This window comes from Natrix helvetica, assembly GCF_964273705.1.
Source record: "Natrix helvetica genome assembly, chromosome: 6".
Lineage (NCBI taxonomy): Eukaryota > Metazoa > Chordata > Lepidosauria > Squamata > Natricidae > Natrix > Natrix helvetica.
In genome coordinates, this window is record NC_138553.1 from 22,165,026 (window position 1) to 22,183,442 (window position 18,417).

Below are 18,417 nucleotides of genomic sequence, written 5' to 3' on the forward strand. Positions count from 1 at the left end.
GGGAAAGGAAAAAAATCCAGATATATCATGTGACGTCGTTGTGATGTCGTCATGACGACATGAGTTTGACACCCCTGATCTAGAACTTGAATCAACAGCCTTTCTGAAGTAAAGCGATGACAAATTTGAGAATAAAAATAGAACGAAAGGTTGCTATCCCATCTTGAACTGCAAGTGGCTTTGGGTATTTGTTATGATTGCTGTGCCATTTGGGCTTCACAGCTATCCTCTCACCTGAATTCTGAGCCTTATTCTTCAACTCTGAAAACCCTGTGAAAACTTTTTCACTTTTTTTTTAAAATCCAGGCACATCACCTCTTCGTTCTCCAGGCTTGCTAAAGTGGGAGTCCGTCATCCTCCACCTTTGCCTTTCATTGGAAATCTGCTATATTTTCATGAGGTAAGAAATCTTTCAAATGATAGCAATTTGGACAACTTTGTCCCATCAGCACGTTCCATTTGGTCAGGCAGGAAAAGTATGTTGCAGACCCTGTGAGTTAAAGAATTCCAACTGGTAGGATCTAGGAAAAGATCCTTCTCTGCCGCTACCCCCACCCTAGGGAATTTTCTTCCCTTGGAGGCGAGACAGGCCCCCACTCTTTTGGACTTCTAAAACGGAGTTAAGACCTTTGGCCTCATGTGAGGAGCCCAAGGGAGCATGAAGCCCTAGGGCTGGTTAGTCTTCTGAAACCTCTCCCTTTGCTTTTTAAGTAATTTTAGTTTCTTGTCTCATCTTACATTTAAAAAAAATTTTTTAGCCCCCCTCCCTGAGGATAGTACAGAAATGTAATAATAAACAATTGATTGAATGAATGAATAAATGAATGAATTTATACATTACGAAGAAAACCTTATTTATCCTGCCTTTTAACCACCTTACAGTTTACATTGATTACCCACAAGTAAACCAGACTGAAAAACTTGCTGGAATGTCAGAATTTCAATGAGGTTATTCTAATTTCTGAATTGTAGACGTGCGTATCTATAATCTGTTATTCCAATGGCTTTCACAGGAAGAGATAATTCAACAAGATATCTACTTCCTTGCCTTCCTTTTTATTTCTCTTAGCATCAGTGCTCTTGTGCTTATTTGGTGACAGTGCTTTATATCCATTCTTATTCATGCTTCATTAATTCACACCAAGACACTAATTCTGTGTCTCAAACATACAGCTAAAATAAATGGATTCTGTTCAGGCTAATGTATTACACTTGTTGAAGTTGTGCAAAATGGCTCAACCCATGTAAAGATATATGTACATAGGTTCTATTTAAACTTTAAAGTGAATACACGTAGAGATAAGGAATGGGAATATGTACAGCCTCTCTCCTCAACCCTGCAACCAGCATTAACTTCTAAGTAGTATTGCTTAAAGCTTCTTCAGCAATTAATTTTACACAAGTGCTAATCAAAAGTGCACAAAAACAGATGAAGTGGTTTGTTTACATTTAGAATGTCAGCATTTGGGGAAGAAGCTTGCAAATCAGATAAGCATAGAAGGGTACCTTCTATGTCAGTAGGATGGCTCCTCAGCTTTGCAATTCAAATGGGCCCCAAATTCAACACCACCCCTTAAACCAGGGATTCTGTCCTCTCCTACTTCTAGTTATTTATTTAAATCATCTCAACAAACATTGGATCATCTCATACAGCCTCAGAAAACCATAGCTAAACCACTGAGCCCCAGAAATAATCTTGGGAATGCTACCAAATGGATGTACTTGAAAAGTGAATGGGACTTATGGTGGCGATGGAGGCACGTGGTTTGAATTTGTGCTCTGCTTCATTGCAACGGATGAGTAAAATTATAATACTGTAAAAATATTGGCTGTAATAATTTTGGCTTATCAGCAGGTCTTCATAAGCTTTTATTTCTTCCTCTATAAGCCTTCCCTCCCTCCCCCCCCCCTTTTCATTTTATTAGCCAAGCTGTTGACAGGGTGTGTGCAGCTTCCCTGCCTTGAATTTTAATGGAGACATCACTTTCTTGAGCTTTTCTCAGAGTGGACAGGATATTCTTTGTTTGCTCTGTTTATTCCTGTCTGGCCTATTTGTAACTCCTGGACTGCTCTGCCTGAGTGGCCCATTTTGGTTGAATGGAAGATGGGAGCTGGTGGGGGCAGGGATGTGGGAGCTTTGTTGAGCTTTTGGTTCTGGCTGGGCTGAGCTATTTTATAGCTGCTGGGAGGATGAGGGGGGCAGGGAAAAGAGAGAGAGAAGACATTACCCATTCTCTTTCCCACATTAAACTCCCTTTGATAAGCAAGACCAACAAACACAGAATAGGACAGAGTTGCGGAAATAAAACACTGGCCTACTTTACAAACTACATTACCAGTGCTTATATCTTGGAGAGGAGAAGTTTGTACCAACAGTGTTGGACAGTGAAGAAGTAAATAGAATGGAACTGTATTTTCTAGCTATCTGCCTGATATTTACATTGAAGAAAAACAAATCCTAATGTTTTCTTTTCTTCCCCTCCCAAATTTGGATACGGATGGGTAAGCTCTAAAGTAGGTTTCTCTGCTGTGACATTGAAATGGAATTCAAAGCAGAGAATTGTAGGAGCTGCAGTCACAACATGCCCTCTTGGACATTGCTCTCTGTCTGTCTGTCTGTCTGTCTGTCTGTCTGTCTGTCTGTCTGTCTGTCTCTCTCTGAATATGTCTCCATTCTGCTTATTGTTTCAGTCAGTTTGGTTTGAAGATGAATGCTAGTCTACCATTACAATGTAAAACAAATCTTAATTCTTCAGCGTTTCTATATAGTTTAGTGAGTGCCTGCCAAGCAAGACTTTATTTCTTAAGGCACGTTCAACTGGTCGTCTGCAAAATCATTTTAATTAGCTGAAAATAATATGAATTCTGTGAAGTTAAAAATTCCTGGGTGAAATATGATTTTCAAGGTAAGGAGAAATCAGGTAATCCTAAAAGTTGAACTCAGAACATTCTCTCTAAATCATTTATTTCCCATGAGGTAAAATGCATTTAATTACCCAATTAATTTATTCCAAGTCTGATTCTGTCAAATATTCTACCAGATTTCTTTTGCTTCTGGTCACATGGATTTTACAAGCTGTTGATCACAGTTCTGCACCCTCATCCAGAGCTTCTGGAAGAGTTCTCTTTGCCTCCTACAGTATTAGAGGCCTCTCGCTGCCAGTACTGTCAGATTCAATTGAAAAATAATTCAACTTCCTCTCTGATTTTTTGTCATGGTCAAACTTCACAGAGGCCTGTTACCCATCAGGAAGTTAATGAAGTATGTAACAGAAATATCCTTCCAAGGAAGCACCATGTTGCTCTTTGGAAATGGGAAGCAGGATGACAACTCTATGCTAATACCTCCCAGTGTTGTAATAGTAATGGTTTAATTTAGTCATCATTAGGAGGACAATTTCCTCTTGCAAAATGGTTTCTTAGAACCTTTTGGGCAACAGGAGAGAGTTTTCCCCGGACTGGAGGAGACATGGTTTTGCATGCTGCCAGGAGTTGGCGACCACTGTATTAGAATATAACACATTGTCTCTCATACATACTGAGGACAGAGTATTCCTGAGATGAGCTTTCTGAGTTTTGTACCAATTGTTTGGAGATATCTCTTAACGATTTTTGGAAAATATATTTACTCACATACTTATCGGCTCTCCACTCACGTAAAGTAGGGAGTGACCCTAACAGTTTGAGAACATGTATTTTCTTAACTGGGATGTTATTATGCACTATTAATGTCAATATATATAATATATATATTTAAATATATTGTAAACGGTGATGTCTATTGCTGGTCTAGGACCATAATAAAGTTATATTCTATTCTAGCTTTCTGAATTTTGAAAGCAGATTCTAACCCTCATCTGGACTTTTCTCTATTGTATCTTTAAATATCTGATGACACTTATAATTAACAAATGCATTCATGTTACAAACCATTCTGCCCCCTCCCCCCCAAATGACTGCAGATTTCATTGGCATAATATTTGGTCTGAAATTTGTATTTCAACTTTTCCATCTTTTGTTTTTTGACACCTACCTTGATTACTAGATAAGTCTGAATACCTGTATAATCTTTGGTATTATTTTCATTAACCCTAATTCAGCTATCTACCTAAACATGGGTGCACTTTTCCCACAGATGGACCAAAATTGTAAAATCTTACTTGGCTCACAATAGTGTAAGGAAGATATGGCCTGTAGTAATTGGAATCAGAGCTATCTCCAAGTTTTGGTTGTTCCCTGAGTAATATTGACTTAATGATCCAATTTTCTCTTTGTCTTGAGTTGCCAGTAAATCCATTTGTTTGATCTTCGCCTTTAGGTCCAATTTGCACATTCTGTAAGGAAGGTAAACAGAGATTACTGTTCATCTTTGCTCTTATTGATGCCAGTTCCCATGACTTAACAGGTAGCAAAGAGGTGCACAAGTTGTCATTGATTTTTTTTCTTTGGTTTATGCTGCATTGCTGAGTATCTTATTGTTGACCTTACTCAACAACAGGATAGACAAGGTGCCCTCCATATATATGTGTTTTGGGTTACAGTTACCAATAGCAATAGCACTTAGACTTATAGACCACTTTACAGTCCTCTCTAAGTCTTTTAGAGAGTCAGCCTATTGCACCCAACAATTTGGGTCCTCATTTACCCATGGATGGAAGGCTGAGTCAACCTTGAGCCTGGTGAGATTTGAACTGCCAAATTGCAGGCAGCCGGCAGTCAGCAGAAGTAGTCTGCGATACTGCACTCTAACCACTGCACCACCACTGCTCACAGTTCCTCTAACTCTTAGGCTGGCTATTGCCATCTGTTGCGACTATCAGCCTGATCTCTTGCAAGGTATAAAAATACCTTACTGTTGATTTCACCTAGCTTTTGAATTTTCCAGTGATGACTTTCTATAGCAGCATGATGGGGTATGTTTATGTGATCTGATCAGTCTGGATCGTCACTATTGAATCCTTAGCCCAGGTGGTGATATTGATAGGAAGAAAAGGTTGGTACAAGAAAGACAGGGTAGACATGCCATTAGCTATCCATCAGCAGTTCAGCCTGAGTACGTTGCCTGCCAGCTGGATTTCTGCTAGCTGCAAAACACATTGAATAGCTGTGGGACTCCATCCAACATATTGTTATGTCAACAGGGTTTTATATCACTTCATCAATAACTCCTGTGGCTTTCTGCTGCAGAAAGGCTCAGCGGCACAGACTGAGGACTGACTCTTGGAGAGATTTGGAAATGATAGGGATGAGCGATGGAATGGAATCTAGTAGAAAAATGCATAATGAACTGGAATCCTAAACAGCCACCTTTGACTCTTTAACCTTTTATTAAGCAGATGACTGATTAATCCTTTATATATCTTTTTGTGTCTACTCATTTAAAGTGAGCATTGCCTGAAAAATATAGTAGGGTGTTGTTGTTGTTTTAATCAGTTAACTGGAAAGGAATTGTAAGCAAGTGTGATAAAAGAGGAAGTATTGCTAATGTCCCTAGAGATCGGAAAGTATAGCTATGTGAAGTTGTCCCAAAATAGGAAAGGACTTTGGGCCAGGAAAAAGCATGAACAGAAAATGGTCTCATGTCAAAAGTTAATTAATGGTGCCCCCATGCCCAGTGATACACATGAAGCAGTTCAGCCTATCAAGACAGGCTGGCATTAGACAATATAGTGAAATAGAATAATGGTCATATGATTCCTCAAGAGGGAGAATTATCAGAAGTTAAATCTTATATTGAACTGTCTCTATTCTTTGGTCATTATTGCAGAGCTTAGAAAATTGCTGCTTTATTCATAGCCTCCCCACCTGATCCCTGTTATTTTGATCATGCTTCTGAAATCTCATTAGGGCCAAAATACTTTTTTTTTTTAAAAAAAAATGGACAACTTAAAAAATAAATCCCACAAAACAAATTCCCAAGGAGCAATTGTACAGCCAAGATTGCTGTCAACCTTGATTTGCTATGGAGATCAGTCTTTATCTGTCAGCCAATAAATTTAGTTGAGACTTAACTTTATTAGCGATATCTAAACGCATTATGCATATGCTCTCCAGCACATGGGTAAATTGGTATCAATTTATTTTCATTAGGGTTTTTATGACAGGTGCTATTGAGTTAGGGGCTTCTGGCTTTGCTGGGGTTGTCATTATTAGGCTGGCTTTGTACAACCGGAAGTTCCATTTCTTAGAATATTAAGCCTTACCCTGCAGAGGTCTTCTTAAACTGCCTTTGGCTAATGGTTGCCTACAAACTCATTGGCAAATGCTGAGCATCTGAGGATATTGCTCAGAAGAAATTAGTCCAGTGATGGCGGACCTTTTTCTTACGATGTGCCAAAATTGCACACGTGCCCACACGAATTAAATCCTCCCCGCCCACCTGCGCATATGTGCGTGAAACACACACACCCCGCGCATGTGTACACGACCTTTCCCTAGGTTTTGGAAGATTTCCTGAAGCCTGGGGAGGGTGAAAACTGCCTCCCCCTGGTGGCCCTCCGGAAGTTGGAAACAGATTGTTTCCGAACTTCTGGTTGGGCCGTTGGGACTGTTTTTCGCCCTCTCCAGCCTTTGGAGGCTTTCCTGAAGCCTGGGGAGGGTCAAAAGCCAGCTGGCCAGCGCATGCATGCATGCCGGAGCTGACAGCTGGCATGCCACCAAATATGGCTCTGTGTGCCACCTGTGGCACGCATGCCATAGGTCCACCATCACAGGGTTAGTCTGTTTATCCACTAAGTTTAATGTTGGCAATGGCTCTTTGGGGGTCTTTTTCTTTCTCTTAGTTGAGGGACATAATTATATTGCTTTCGGACATTGTTTTCAGCAGTTGCTTATTTTATTTGAAAGTTGATATTTTTGGCAAATACTTCAAAAGGGAAAAGTGGATGCATTAAAATTATTATTAAAATTGCATTAAACAGTAAACAGTAACAGAGTTGGAAGGGACCTTGGAGGTCATCTGGTCCAACCCCCTGCTCACGCAGGAGACCTGCACTAGGGATTCAAACCGCCGAACTGCCGACCTTTCTGATCGACAAGCTCAGTGACTTAGCCATGAGCCACCTATTAAGTAATGAATTAATTTTAATAATATTTGGATTGACACTCAAGCATGTATTTCCTTTGTTCAGACATTAACCAAGTTGAAGGCTACACTATTAAAACAAACAAACAAACAAGGGAAACTGTCTTAGAAATCTCTGTCAATGGTTCTGCTAATAAAGAGCAGACAAACTCCATTTCAAGCCGACCCTTTCATTTATTAAAAAGGGAATAAGTTGTCAAATTCCGTTCAGTTGCAATTGTAGTTAGAAGACTCTGAGTTTGAATTATGCTCAGGGTTTGTTGGTCTGGCTGCCAAATGGCAGCACTTGTTTGCCAGTACCTTCTGTTCTCTAATATGCTAATTTCTCACCTTGTTTTATTGGCTTACATTGTCTTATTACTTTCCTTTTGATCTCTGACCATAAAACAAATGAATAAAAACAGTTTGATGGCTATACTCGGCTAGGTGTTCTAGGACTTTATCACCCCACCCCACCCCATAGGTAAAACCAAGGCAAAATCTATATACGATTCTCAGTTTATACTCTTCAGATATGAATTGAATCATTTCTTGTATACCAAATTAAAAAATCTTCTGGTGCTCTCCAGAGCTGCACATCAACTTTTCGGATGCAGTCCCGAGGCCTCCAAGATTTTAGATACATTTGTGATTGCTAATAAATGCATAGTTTCATGAATTCAGGACTTTCCATGTATACCAAGTTATGGCTGTTTAGTGAGCCTGCGGAAGCCATTTTAATTGGTTTATGCAGCTTCCTTGTATGAACAAGCTCTAAATGTATAATTTTGGTTTTGGTTTTTCGGCCTTTGAATCCCCGTTGACTCCTAGTCTAGTTCCTGTAGATTTCATGGCAAGATTTCAGAAGCAGTTTGCATTTGTCTCCTTTTAAGAGTTGAGAGAATGACTGACTGTCTCAAGGTCATCTAGCTGACTTCATGCCTAAGGTGTACTACCCGTGTTTCCCCGAAAAAAAGACAGGGTCTTATTTTCTTTTGACCCCCCCCCCCAATAAACGCTTGGCCTTATTTTCGGGGAGGTCTTATTATTTTTGAGGTGCAGGAGGTGGTGAGCAGGGTCACCTCATGGCAGCTGCTGTGTTGCAATATTTTGGGGGAGGGCTTATTTTGGGGGAAACAGGGTAGAACTCACGGTCTCTCCTGGTGCTTTTACTCACTATACCAAACTTGTTTTCAGATGTAGAATACTTAAGATTCTGGCCAAGCTGGGATTCTGTTATGAAACATCTTCCCAAATTGCTTTTTTTTTTAATGGACGAATTCACCCGTTTCCTGTTCTAGCTTTCCTTGACAAACTATAGTGCTAGCTAGTGAAACCCCATAAACCTTTTACATATACAAATATGAATAACTCTGGTAATAATTGTGCAGATATTGGGAGTAAATGTGCTTAAGTTTATTACATTATCATGCGCTTGATACGATTGTGTCATAATGTGAAACTAGGCTTACACAGTAATAACTGTGGATTATATATGGCGAACATTTGTAAATGTTAATTGTTTAAAAATTTAATGGCTTCTCTGTCTTTTTATGGATTTTTTTCTCTCCCTCTCTCTTACCTTCTGCTTTATTGTTGATGTAACCTTCATGTTTAATTTGGGGGAGGGTTTTATTTCATAATTTAAGAGCATGTCTTCTTTTTACCCCTTTGTTTTTCTTTTATCCAATTAAAACATCCATTAAATTCATTATCATCAATCCCAGGTCAGTAAATAAATCCTGGTATGACTTTGATTTGTGCTTTTCCTCTGTAATGTCTGTTTAGTTTTTGTTTCTATTGTTTGGCAGCTTAATTAGTACATTTAACAAAAGCCCCAATTATTCACTTAAATTCAAAGTATCACAGGTGCTAGCATCATAGTGACTTTTCCTTTGCTCTTAATTCCAACTCTAAAAATATTATTCTTCAATATGAATAAGAGCATGATTTCATTTTTTAAAAAATTCAATAGTTTGAAACATATAGTAATCCATAATTCATGCAGCTTTTCATGATTATTGCAGCATATTATTAGCTGATTGGTTTATCTTCTGCCTTTGGATATCACCCAGGTATGGCTTGATTCACAACTGTTGAGATGCACAACTTGCCATACTTGTACCAGTTAATCACAAAACATCGAAGCACTCAGCACAGTAGATGAAAGCTTGGCTGAAAACTAGAAATCATATCTATGCAGAAGGTTGACTACTACAGAATTTAGGAATATAGCAGGGGTGGCCTTCAAACATTTCTCAGCTTGTTGTTGGGTGGGCGTGGCCATGGTGGGTGTTGCCTAGTCGGCCTCCTGCACCATGGCAGGGGGGGGGTGTTGCCTTCACCAGGCTCTGGAGGCCCTCTGGAGGCTGGAAATGGAACTTCCAGGAGGCTTGTTTTCCCCCTCCCCGAGCCTCCGCACGGGGGCCCTTCACTTACCTCGCATTCAAAATGGGCCTGTGTGGAGACTCCTGGGAGGGAAAGGGTGGGGTGGGCGGGGCCAGCCAGCAGTGGGATTTGGAGGTTCTCCGAACCTGCCATAATGTTAACTACAGGTTTTCCCGAACCCGGACGAACCCATAGCAGCCCACTCCTGAATATAGCCATGTGTGTGTGTGTGTTTGTGTGAGCACCCAGAATTTAAATATTAGCTCTCTTCCTCCTGTTCTTTCACAGTAATAGATTGTTGTGTCTCTTTCCCCCTCATTCAGGGCATAGGCGCTACGTTTAGATAATGGTTTTGTCTGATCTGAAACTCTTGGTTTCTTGCCTTGCCAGTTCCAACCCTCCAACCCACTTACACCAGACTTCTCAAACCCAATACCTTCAGAATATGTTGGATTACTCTTCCCATCAATTCCAGCCAATCTAATAACTTCCATCTCAATCTCTCACACTGAGTGGTTGTGGAAATATAATGAAGAGAGATCCTCGTGTAAGCTGTCTTGATTTTCTGAGAAGTCTATAGAGCTCATGCATAAAATATAAACAAATGCATTTTCTCTAGTATACACCCTGTTAGAGAAATTCAGCTTCTATCGATACCGCAGAGAGTTTTGTGAGTTATTTCTCAAATTGCTGGTTCCCTTGAGCAAGATAAATGCTAACCTAGGTAGTGTTGACAGGTGGAACATAGGAAGAATGCCTTCATAATCAAGGAGACTGAAGGGCAGTTTAAAATGGAGTGATACAGACCACAGGTAGAATTGCCTTTCTACCAGAGGTCACCACTTTAATAAAGAATCCTGGATCGGTTGAATTAAGACACACATAGATTCCCATATTCAGGTATATTTACATTTTTCATCATTGCTTTTTATGCTCCCTCTTCTCACCTATGTGACCTCTCTAAATACAGAATTTTGTTTTCATGACACTTAATTTCTGGAAGGAGAAATAAAACAATTATTCTGACCCTATGAATGGCTCCCCAAGGCGGAAAAAAGTAGACTCTGCTATGGCACTGCAAATAGGGACAGTATACTAGTCTAATTAAGAAAACAATTTCATTTCGTGTGAATTATTCAATTAGTATAGTTTTTCCTCTTTCTCTTCATGCTCCATTACCTGCATGTTTTCCCCCAAAGAATCCCTAATGTAGTTTTCTGTCTAATATGGAAGCCTCCAAGTTTTGGAGTCTCTGCTGAAACTATTCCAGGCATGTATAACAAAATAAGCGCCAAGATCAATTTTAGCTTTGTTTGAGCAATGTGTTGGCATGTAGAACTCACAATCTGGACAGTGTTGAGTCCAGTGTGATTGTGTTGGGAAGCCTTGATGCACAGAGCTTGTACTCATAACAGTATCTACCTCAGCTCTCCATGGCAGAGTCAATTTAGAAGGTAACTTAAAAGAAGGAAATTGGCTCGCTATTGTTTGCACAAAATCTTTAACTTAATCAGGCAGGCAATCAACATGTGCTATTTTAACAAAATAACATAGTAGGTCAGGTTAGGTTGGGAATAGTCTTAGTGGGTCTTCAACAATATTCTAATTGACAGTGTAACATGAGTACAGTTTCATCAGAATCAGAATTAAGAGGAAACTTCATTGGCAGCTTCAGTTTAAGGGGTTGAAAAGAGAATATAGATTCAACTAGTTTTGCAGTCTAAGAGAGAGACTTCTTACTATTGTGCCCTTGGCTTGATGGAATATTGCTTACTTGTTGAAGTCAGAATTCATAGTAATGATCAAATCAATTAAAATTGGTTCAGCCAATATAAACTGTAGGATTGAACAGATCACAATCTACGAATTTATGTGAAGTCCGTTACGGAAGCATAGGGAGGAAGCTTCACATTTCAGTTTGAAATCATATATCTAAACCAGAGGTGGGTTGTTCCCGGTTCGGCCTGGATCGGGCGAACCGATGGTGACAGCGGCGGGAGGTTCCGCCCAGACGCTTTTGCGCAAACATGGAAGCGTTGCGAGTGCGAACCGTTAGTAAAAAAAAATGGAAACCCACCACTGATCCAAACCCAGTTATTGCATTTTTTTAAGAAATAAGAGAATAACAATCTTTCAGTGTTATAGAAAGGGAGGATTTGGAGTCTTCTGTTCAGCGAGTTATTTTTAAAAGATTATTTTAAATTTGAATGCAATTCCTTGGAGGATAACAATATTTCGATCAGAACATAAATTAAATTGTATATATGAATGATCCATCTATAAATAACAGATTAAGACCAGGCTTGAATTCATGCACCAATATTTTTGTCCCCTTTTCTCCACAGCCTTCCATCCCATGTACGTGGTAGGGTGAAAAAATTTACTAAAGAAGATGGATGGAAAAGAGACTCCTCCTCTGCATAGATGTCCTTATGAGGCTTTCCCTTCACAAAATTTCCCATGTCTCTATCTAGGTCCCCAGATTCAACTTAATTCTTCATCTTTCAGCATAACATTTGATGGGAGGGAGCAAAAAGGACAGGGAAATCTGATCTTATCAGCCCAGTTGTTCCAATCTTAGGATAGTTTGTTTATCCAAATAACTATTGAATCCGGTGGGGTTTCAAAGGAAACTTTGGATTATTCCTGCACCCCTGTTGCATGGACCAACATATACAATCTGTAGCAAGCAGGGATTAATGATCTTGGTTTGAAATGTGCCATATGAATTCTCTATATCAGTTTTTCTCAATGTCAGCAACTTTAAGATTTGTACAGTTTAAGGTGCTGCTAATCATCTTTAGAGTCCTGTTGCTTTGCACCAGGCCAAGTTAACTGCAGGATCATTTGGTTTCAATGTTTGTACCCACCCTACCAGATTTGGTAAAATGGGCATGCTCCAGGTCCTTTCTGTGAAACAGTATCAGCCTGAAGACTCAAGAGACATGCCTTAACAGTAACAGAATTGGAAGGAACCTTGGAGGTCATCTAGGCCAATGCTCTGCTCATGCAGGAGACCTGTACTAGGACCTCCCTGGTCCAAAGTCCTCTTTTCTGATGAGAGCAACTTTTGCCAAAAGCACCAAAAACTGGTTCAATGACCGTGGGATTACTGTGCTTGATTGGCCTCTCCATTCTTCTTCCATACTCTGGGTCCTTGGTTTCCAAATGAGATGCAAAAGTTGCTCTCATCAGAAAAGAGGACTTTGGACCACTGAGCAACAGGACTTTGGACCACTGTGCTTCATTAAGACCAGGGTCAACGCAGCCATCTACCAGGAGATTTTGGAGCACTTCATGCTTCCTTCTGCAGACGAGCTTTATGGGGATGCTGACTTCATTTTCCAGCTGCCCACACTGCCAAAAGCACCAAAACCTGGTTCAATGACTGTTGGATTACTGTGCTTGATTGGCCAGCAAACTCGCCTGACCTGAACCCCATAGAGAATCTATGGGGCATTGCCAAGAGAAAGATGAGAGACATGAGACCGAACAATTCAGAAGAGCTGAAGGCCGCTATTGAAGCATCCTGGTCTTCCATAACACCTCAGCAATGCCACAGGCTGAAAGCTTACATGCCACGCCGCATTGAGGCAGTAATTTCTGCAAAAGGAGCCCAAACCAAGTACTGAGTACATATGCATGCTTATACTTTTCAGAGGTCCAATATTGTTCTATGTACAATCCTTGTTTTATTGATTGCATGTAATATTCTAATTTTCTGAGATGGTGGATTTGGGGTTTTCATGAGCTATACGCCATAATCATCACAATTATGACAAATCACGGCTTGAACTATCTTGCTTTGCATGTAATGAGTCTTATCTCATATATTAGTTTCACCTTTAAAGTTGCATTACTGAAATAAATGAACTTTTGCACGATATTCTAATTTTTCGAGTTTCACCTGTATATATAAAAATACATATTCACAACATATTTCTCAATTTCTCTTCCTGATCTGATGCAGTTTATGCTGCTGTTATATATAAATAAAAAGGATAAATTGGTTTAATTTTTTGCAAACCTAATTTTAAGTCAAAGCTAAAAAGTAAATAGATACAGCGCTTGAAATCTATCCTAAATAACATGCTAAAATGTTATAGTAAGAATTACTCATAAATATATGTGCTTGAATTAGAACTGATGCCATGCTTTTGATTATTCAAAACAAGCAAACCACACTGTTATATTACATATTGTGGAAAGATAATTATTTCAAGAGATGTTCTAAACACAGCTATTTGTCTAAAGATTATCCATTATTGATTGTTACTTTGAAAGTGACAGAATCAGAATGTGATAACAAGATTTATGTTGCACTTTAAAAATATATTGTTAACAAATTCCACTACATAAATAAGATTTATACAAATGTATGAATGGATTTTTAGCTGACGCATAGCAAATGCTGGAGGCATTAGACTGCAATCCATCTCATCTGTTTTCACTGTCTCATGACCCCCACACATTAAAATCTTTGCGGTGACAGCATTTTTTAATTGAAACAAATAATTAAGAATTTCCCTTACGTAGGAAATTGTTTTTGCACTGTGGTTTTAGTCTAGTCACCCGCTCTCCCTTCTTTCATCTAAGCTAAGCCTCCTAGTGTAATCAAGGAATCTGGTTAATTAACTTATTCTTTCTGGTATACAGTCTTTTGAAGGCAAAGGGAATTAACTGTGGCTCTCTTCATGAAGGCACAACTCTAAAGAGCATGTGGATATGGGGGTGCCCCCTGAGGCCTCCATCCCAGATGGAATGATGAGCTGCTCCAGGGATGAGTTCTGGCTGCTGCTACTGCTGGTTTGCCCAGGGAGGTGCTATGCACACATGCACAGTACTTAAAAGATTATGGGGCCCAAGGGGCCCCCAAGAGAACCAGTTTGGGTGTGTACTATCTACTATCTACTCGGCCAAATGGGTCCGAACTGGTAGGAACCCACCTCTGACCTGCTCCAAACATCACCCACTTTTGGGGACATCAGTTTGTATCAGCATTCTCTTATGGAAGCCCATTCCTAATAGGACAGGGGCCTGCTGGGCTACCTCAGCTCTACTCTATGCTAACACAATACACATGAAGAAGGACTCTGGAATCTTAGTGTTTTCATTAGTATGTCTAACATTGTAAAACCTGTGTGCGGTGTGTGCTTGCTTTTTAAAACAATGACATATACTGATAATTGGTAGGTGGACTAAGGCAGTCATAGAATGGATTCCACTTGATAAAAAGTGCCAACTAAAGACACCTAAAACAAGATGGAATGACGACATTAGGAAGTATTATGGGCCCATCTGGCAAAGGAAAGCTCAAGACTATTGGTTGGAAATATTCAGAAGAGGCCTTCATCTGCAGTGGATAGACAGTGGATAGAATGATGATGATGATGATAATTATATGGTCTACACATTAAATTATAAAAAAACACAGGCTGGAAACCAACTCTATACGTTTTGACCAGATCGTTCAAAATTCTTCACATTGAAATGTATAGTTGCATTTTTCTGGCAATGCTTGCAATTTATAAATATCAGTAATTTCAATGTTTCATTGGATTGTTGTCTGCTAAATGAAATAATTTTTAGACATATGTCAGTTTTTGAAGGAATTCAAGAGTGCTATACAAAGGCTTTGAGAGAATCAAGTTGTAGACTTTTACACTAAATGAAGTAAAGCAAAATATAATACTACAATGTAAAGCATTGTATAAAATCTATGATAAATATGAACTTGCTGAAATTAAAAATACTTGTTTGAATTAGTCTAACCATAGTAGGCAATTTTTATGTTCATTTCTTCTTATATTCCATGTGGATTTAGAAGTACACATTTTCTGTTTTTGAAATGTAAAATAACTTTCCTGTGTAATTTTTCAATAAAAAGATACATTATTAAATTTCTGTGGTTTATGCTTTATACATTAAAGGTTGCATGCTTAACAGTTGGATTCTATGAACAATATTTTGACCAGGATTCTCAAAATTTTGTCAAAGTGAGATTTACTGAGATTCAAAACTAAGTATGTGTGGTACAATGGCTGGCATTTGACTTCTCAGATTAGGCTGAACACATTAGGAAGAAAAGGCTATCTCTGGTTACCTGAACAGTCAGCTTCTTTGTGTGACTTTTCACAATGCAGAACGTAGGGGCAATTGGCCTGTTGTATAGACCTGACTTCTTTGGAACAGCATCCTCCAATAATATACAGTTCCCATTATCTAATTGTCTAGGCAGGCTGTGAGTGTTGAAAATTGTAGTGTGATGGTGTGCGCCAGGTTGGAGAATTTTATTGTATTTAATTATGCAGAGCCCGATGGAGTGCTATGCTAGGAGCAAAGTAAACGACAAAGACTTGTTGTCTTATTGTTGTTGTCTTGCAAGAGATTAATTATTTCAGGTTTACAGAGCATGGGGCATCTAACTATGCTTTAGGTTGATAGGGAGTTGTAATATCCATGTAATTCATACAATTCTTACTTCACTCAACCATCCCCCAGACTTGTTGATAGTGTATCCTGGGACAACTATGATACTCATGTTGGGAAAAGAAGGCTGTTATCTCCATTTCTGCAGGCATCTTGCTATGGTTTGTCTCCTCAGTGGATTTCTAATCATCCCTCCCCCCAATATGAGCATTGTGGCTATTGCATACTTAAGGAATGCTTTCCCAAACCAAGCACTATAACATCACACTTGAAGTTGTTTCATGCTATAGAGCTCCTCTTTTGTTGCTAACCTGGCATTCCATCAGGGGTCTTAGAATTTGCTGGAGAATCCTCACAAATCTTATTTGTTTAGACTCCCACTGTGTGACCTTCTATTACCTCCCTTGGTCAGCTGATTACAGTAATCTTTATGAAGTATGGTGCCTGGCTAGATGTACATATCATGTTTTGTTTCGCTATGTTTTACTGAATAAGCCACTATTGCCTGGGTTCACATAGCACATTAAGATTTACAGTATGAGTTACAAATTATAATGACTGGGTTTTATACTAGGACTAGCCAAAATCAAATAAAACGCACAATGGATTCATTCAGTATATGGACCTATCCATAGTCATGACTTAGTCATGCCGGCCACATGACGACGGAGACGTCTTCAGACAGTGCTGGTTCTTTGGCTTTGAAACGGAGATGAGCACCGCCCCCTAGAGTCAGGAATGACTAGCACATATGTGCGAGGGGAACCTTTGCCTTTATAGTCATGACAATGCCATACCTTCCATCTGTGTTCTCAGATCTCATTTTGTTTGTGCACTCATAGTTATGAAAGCAACAGTGCAAAGATGTTAGGTTCTGATAACTTCTTGCAGACATCTCTGGATCATCATCATTATTATTATTATTATTATTATTATTTATTCACATTTCTAAACTGCCCCCTCTCCCAAAAAGGGACTCGGGGCGGTGTACAGTCCACAATCATATTTATGAACACCTCCCCCCCCCCATCCTTTCTTTTAGTCAATTAGTTGTTCTCTACTTTGAATAGTCAGCTAGAAAAGAAGAAACGTTTAAGGAAGAATTTGATAAAGAATTTAAAAGAAATCATTTGTTGGCAAGGCTTCTGTTTCAGTTGTCCATCTGAATAACATCAGACTTCTGGTGTTCTGGCTTTTGGTAACTTTGATTGATATCCCTTTCTTCCTATTTGTGTCTGTTTGTTTATTTTTATTTTTTTGCCATTATTGTTCTTTTGTCTTGTGGTATTTTTGTGTTTTGGTATTGTTTTTTCTTTTTAAATGTTTTAACAACTGTAAACTGCTCAGAGTTATTAGGGAGGTAGGCAGCCTATAAAATTAACAAATTATTATTATTATGGTTGTTCCCAGGGTCAGCCAGATGTTTAAACTGGATTTGGCATTTTTAGCCATCTATCGAGTCCCTTCCAAGGACCTGGGATAGGCAAATGTTTTTTGATGGGGTTAAAGGTATAGTCACAGAATGTAAGCTGTTCCAGGTAAAGCTGCCTTTTGCAATTGACTGATGGTGATTTTGTCAGTGCAAGGGTATTCACATAGTGCTCCAGATATTTTGGATTGTACCAAAGGCGCCTATTACTATTAGTACCATTTTTGCTTACTTTTGCCACAGTTGTTCTATTTCTATTTGCAGATCTTTGTATTTTGTGATTTACTCCATTTCCTTCTCTTCTACTCTGCTGTCTCCAGGTACAGCCATGTCCACTAGCTGGACTTTTTTTTGGTCTTTCTTATCAACATTTGTTAAGTTTGGGCTGCTGAGTAGAAGATGCTTCTCTGAATTCTACAGTTCCAGAGCACTTCTTCTTCATTTTGTATAACTTTGCCTATTTTATGGTCCCACCAGTTCTTGCTTGCAGGCAAATGGCATTTCTTACAGATATTCCAATGCATCATTGTCTCTGCTTCATCATACCATTGTTTATAGTTAGTTTGTGTGATTTTCCTGAAGCAGCTAACTTAGAAGTTCAGTGTTCCTTCAACTTCTTTGTAGAGAAGGTGTTTTCTGTCTGTAGCTATCTTTTCAATTCCGACATTATTTGCATTTATTTATAAGGCTTGGTCTTATAATCTGTTCTGCCTGCTTGCTTTTTTAAAAAATTACTGACCATGTAATACTTTGCTTCGCTGTGTCTCTCTTTAGTTCTTCAGTTTGTCTTTCCTATAGACTTATTTGGTGCCTTCAGTATTGAGTAACTTTCATGATATACTAGCTTTAGTGCATCTTGTTCACTGTCCTTCAGATAGTCTTCCAATGTCCTTTTTTTCTACTTCAACTATCTGACATACTTACAACATTCCATATCCACCTATTTTCCTTGGTAAGTCAAATATGTCAACGTTGCTGGGTGGATGAAGGGCATGATTACTGTAATTGCATTATTTTTCCTATTTAGGACATTCAGTTCTGCATAAGACCAGTTCACTATTCCAGTTCTATGTCTAAACACACGAATTGCCCCGGTGTTAATTGCCTG

General features: G+C 39.1%; 1 protein-coding gene across 7 annotated transcripts in view; it reads left to right on the forward strand.

The window, feature by feature from the left end:
• TBXAS1 (thromboxane A synthase 1) overlaps window positions 1-18,417 on the forward strand; it is a 252,198-nt gene that overhangs the window by 55,109 nt on the left and 178,672 nt on the right. For 5 of the 7 annotated variants that reach the window (XM_081957166.1, XM_081957163.1, XM_081957165.1 and 2 more), the window contains exons 3-4: window positions 307-400; window positions 4,319-4,345. In XM_081957166.1, the coding sequence (XP_081813292.1) occupies window positions 307-400; window positions 4,319-4,345 (121 nt within the window). Of the gene's footprint in view, window positions 1-306; window positions 401-2,825; window positions 2,907-4,318; window positions 4,346-18,417 lie in introns of those variants that run through there. The other 2 variants (XM_081957169.1, XM_081957168.1) reach the window with 2 other exon arrangements.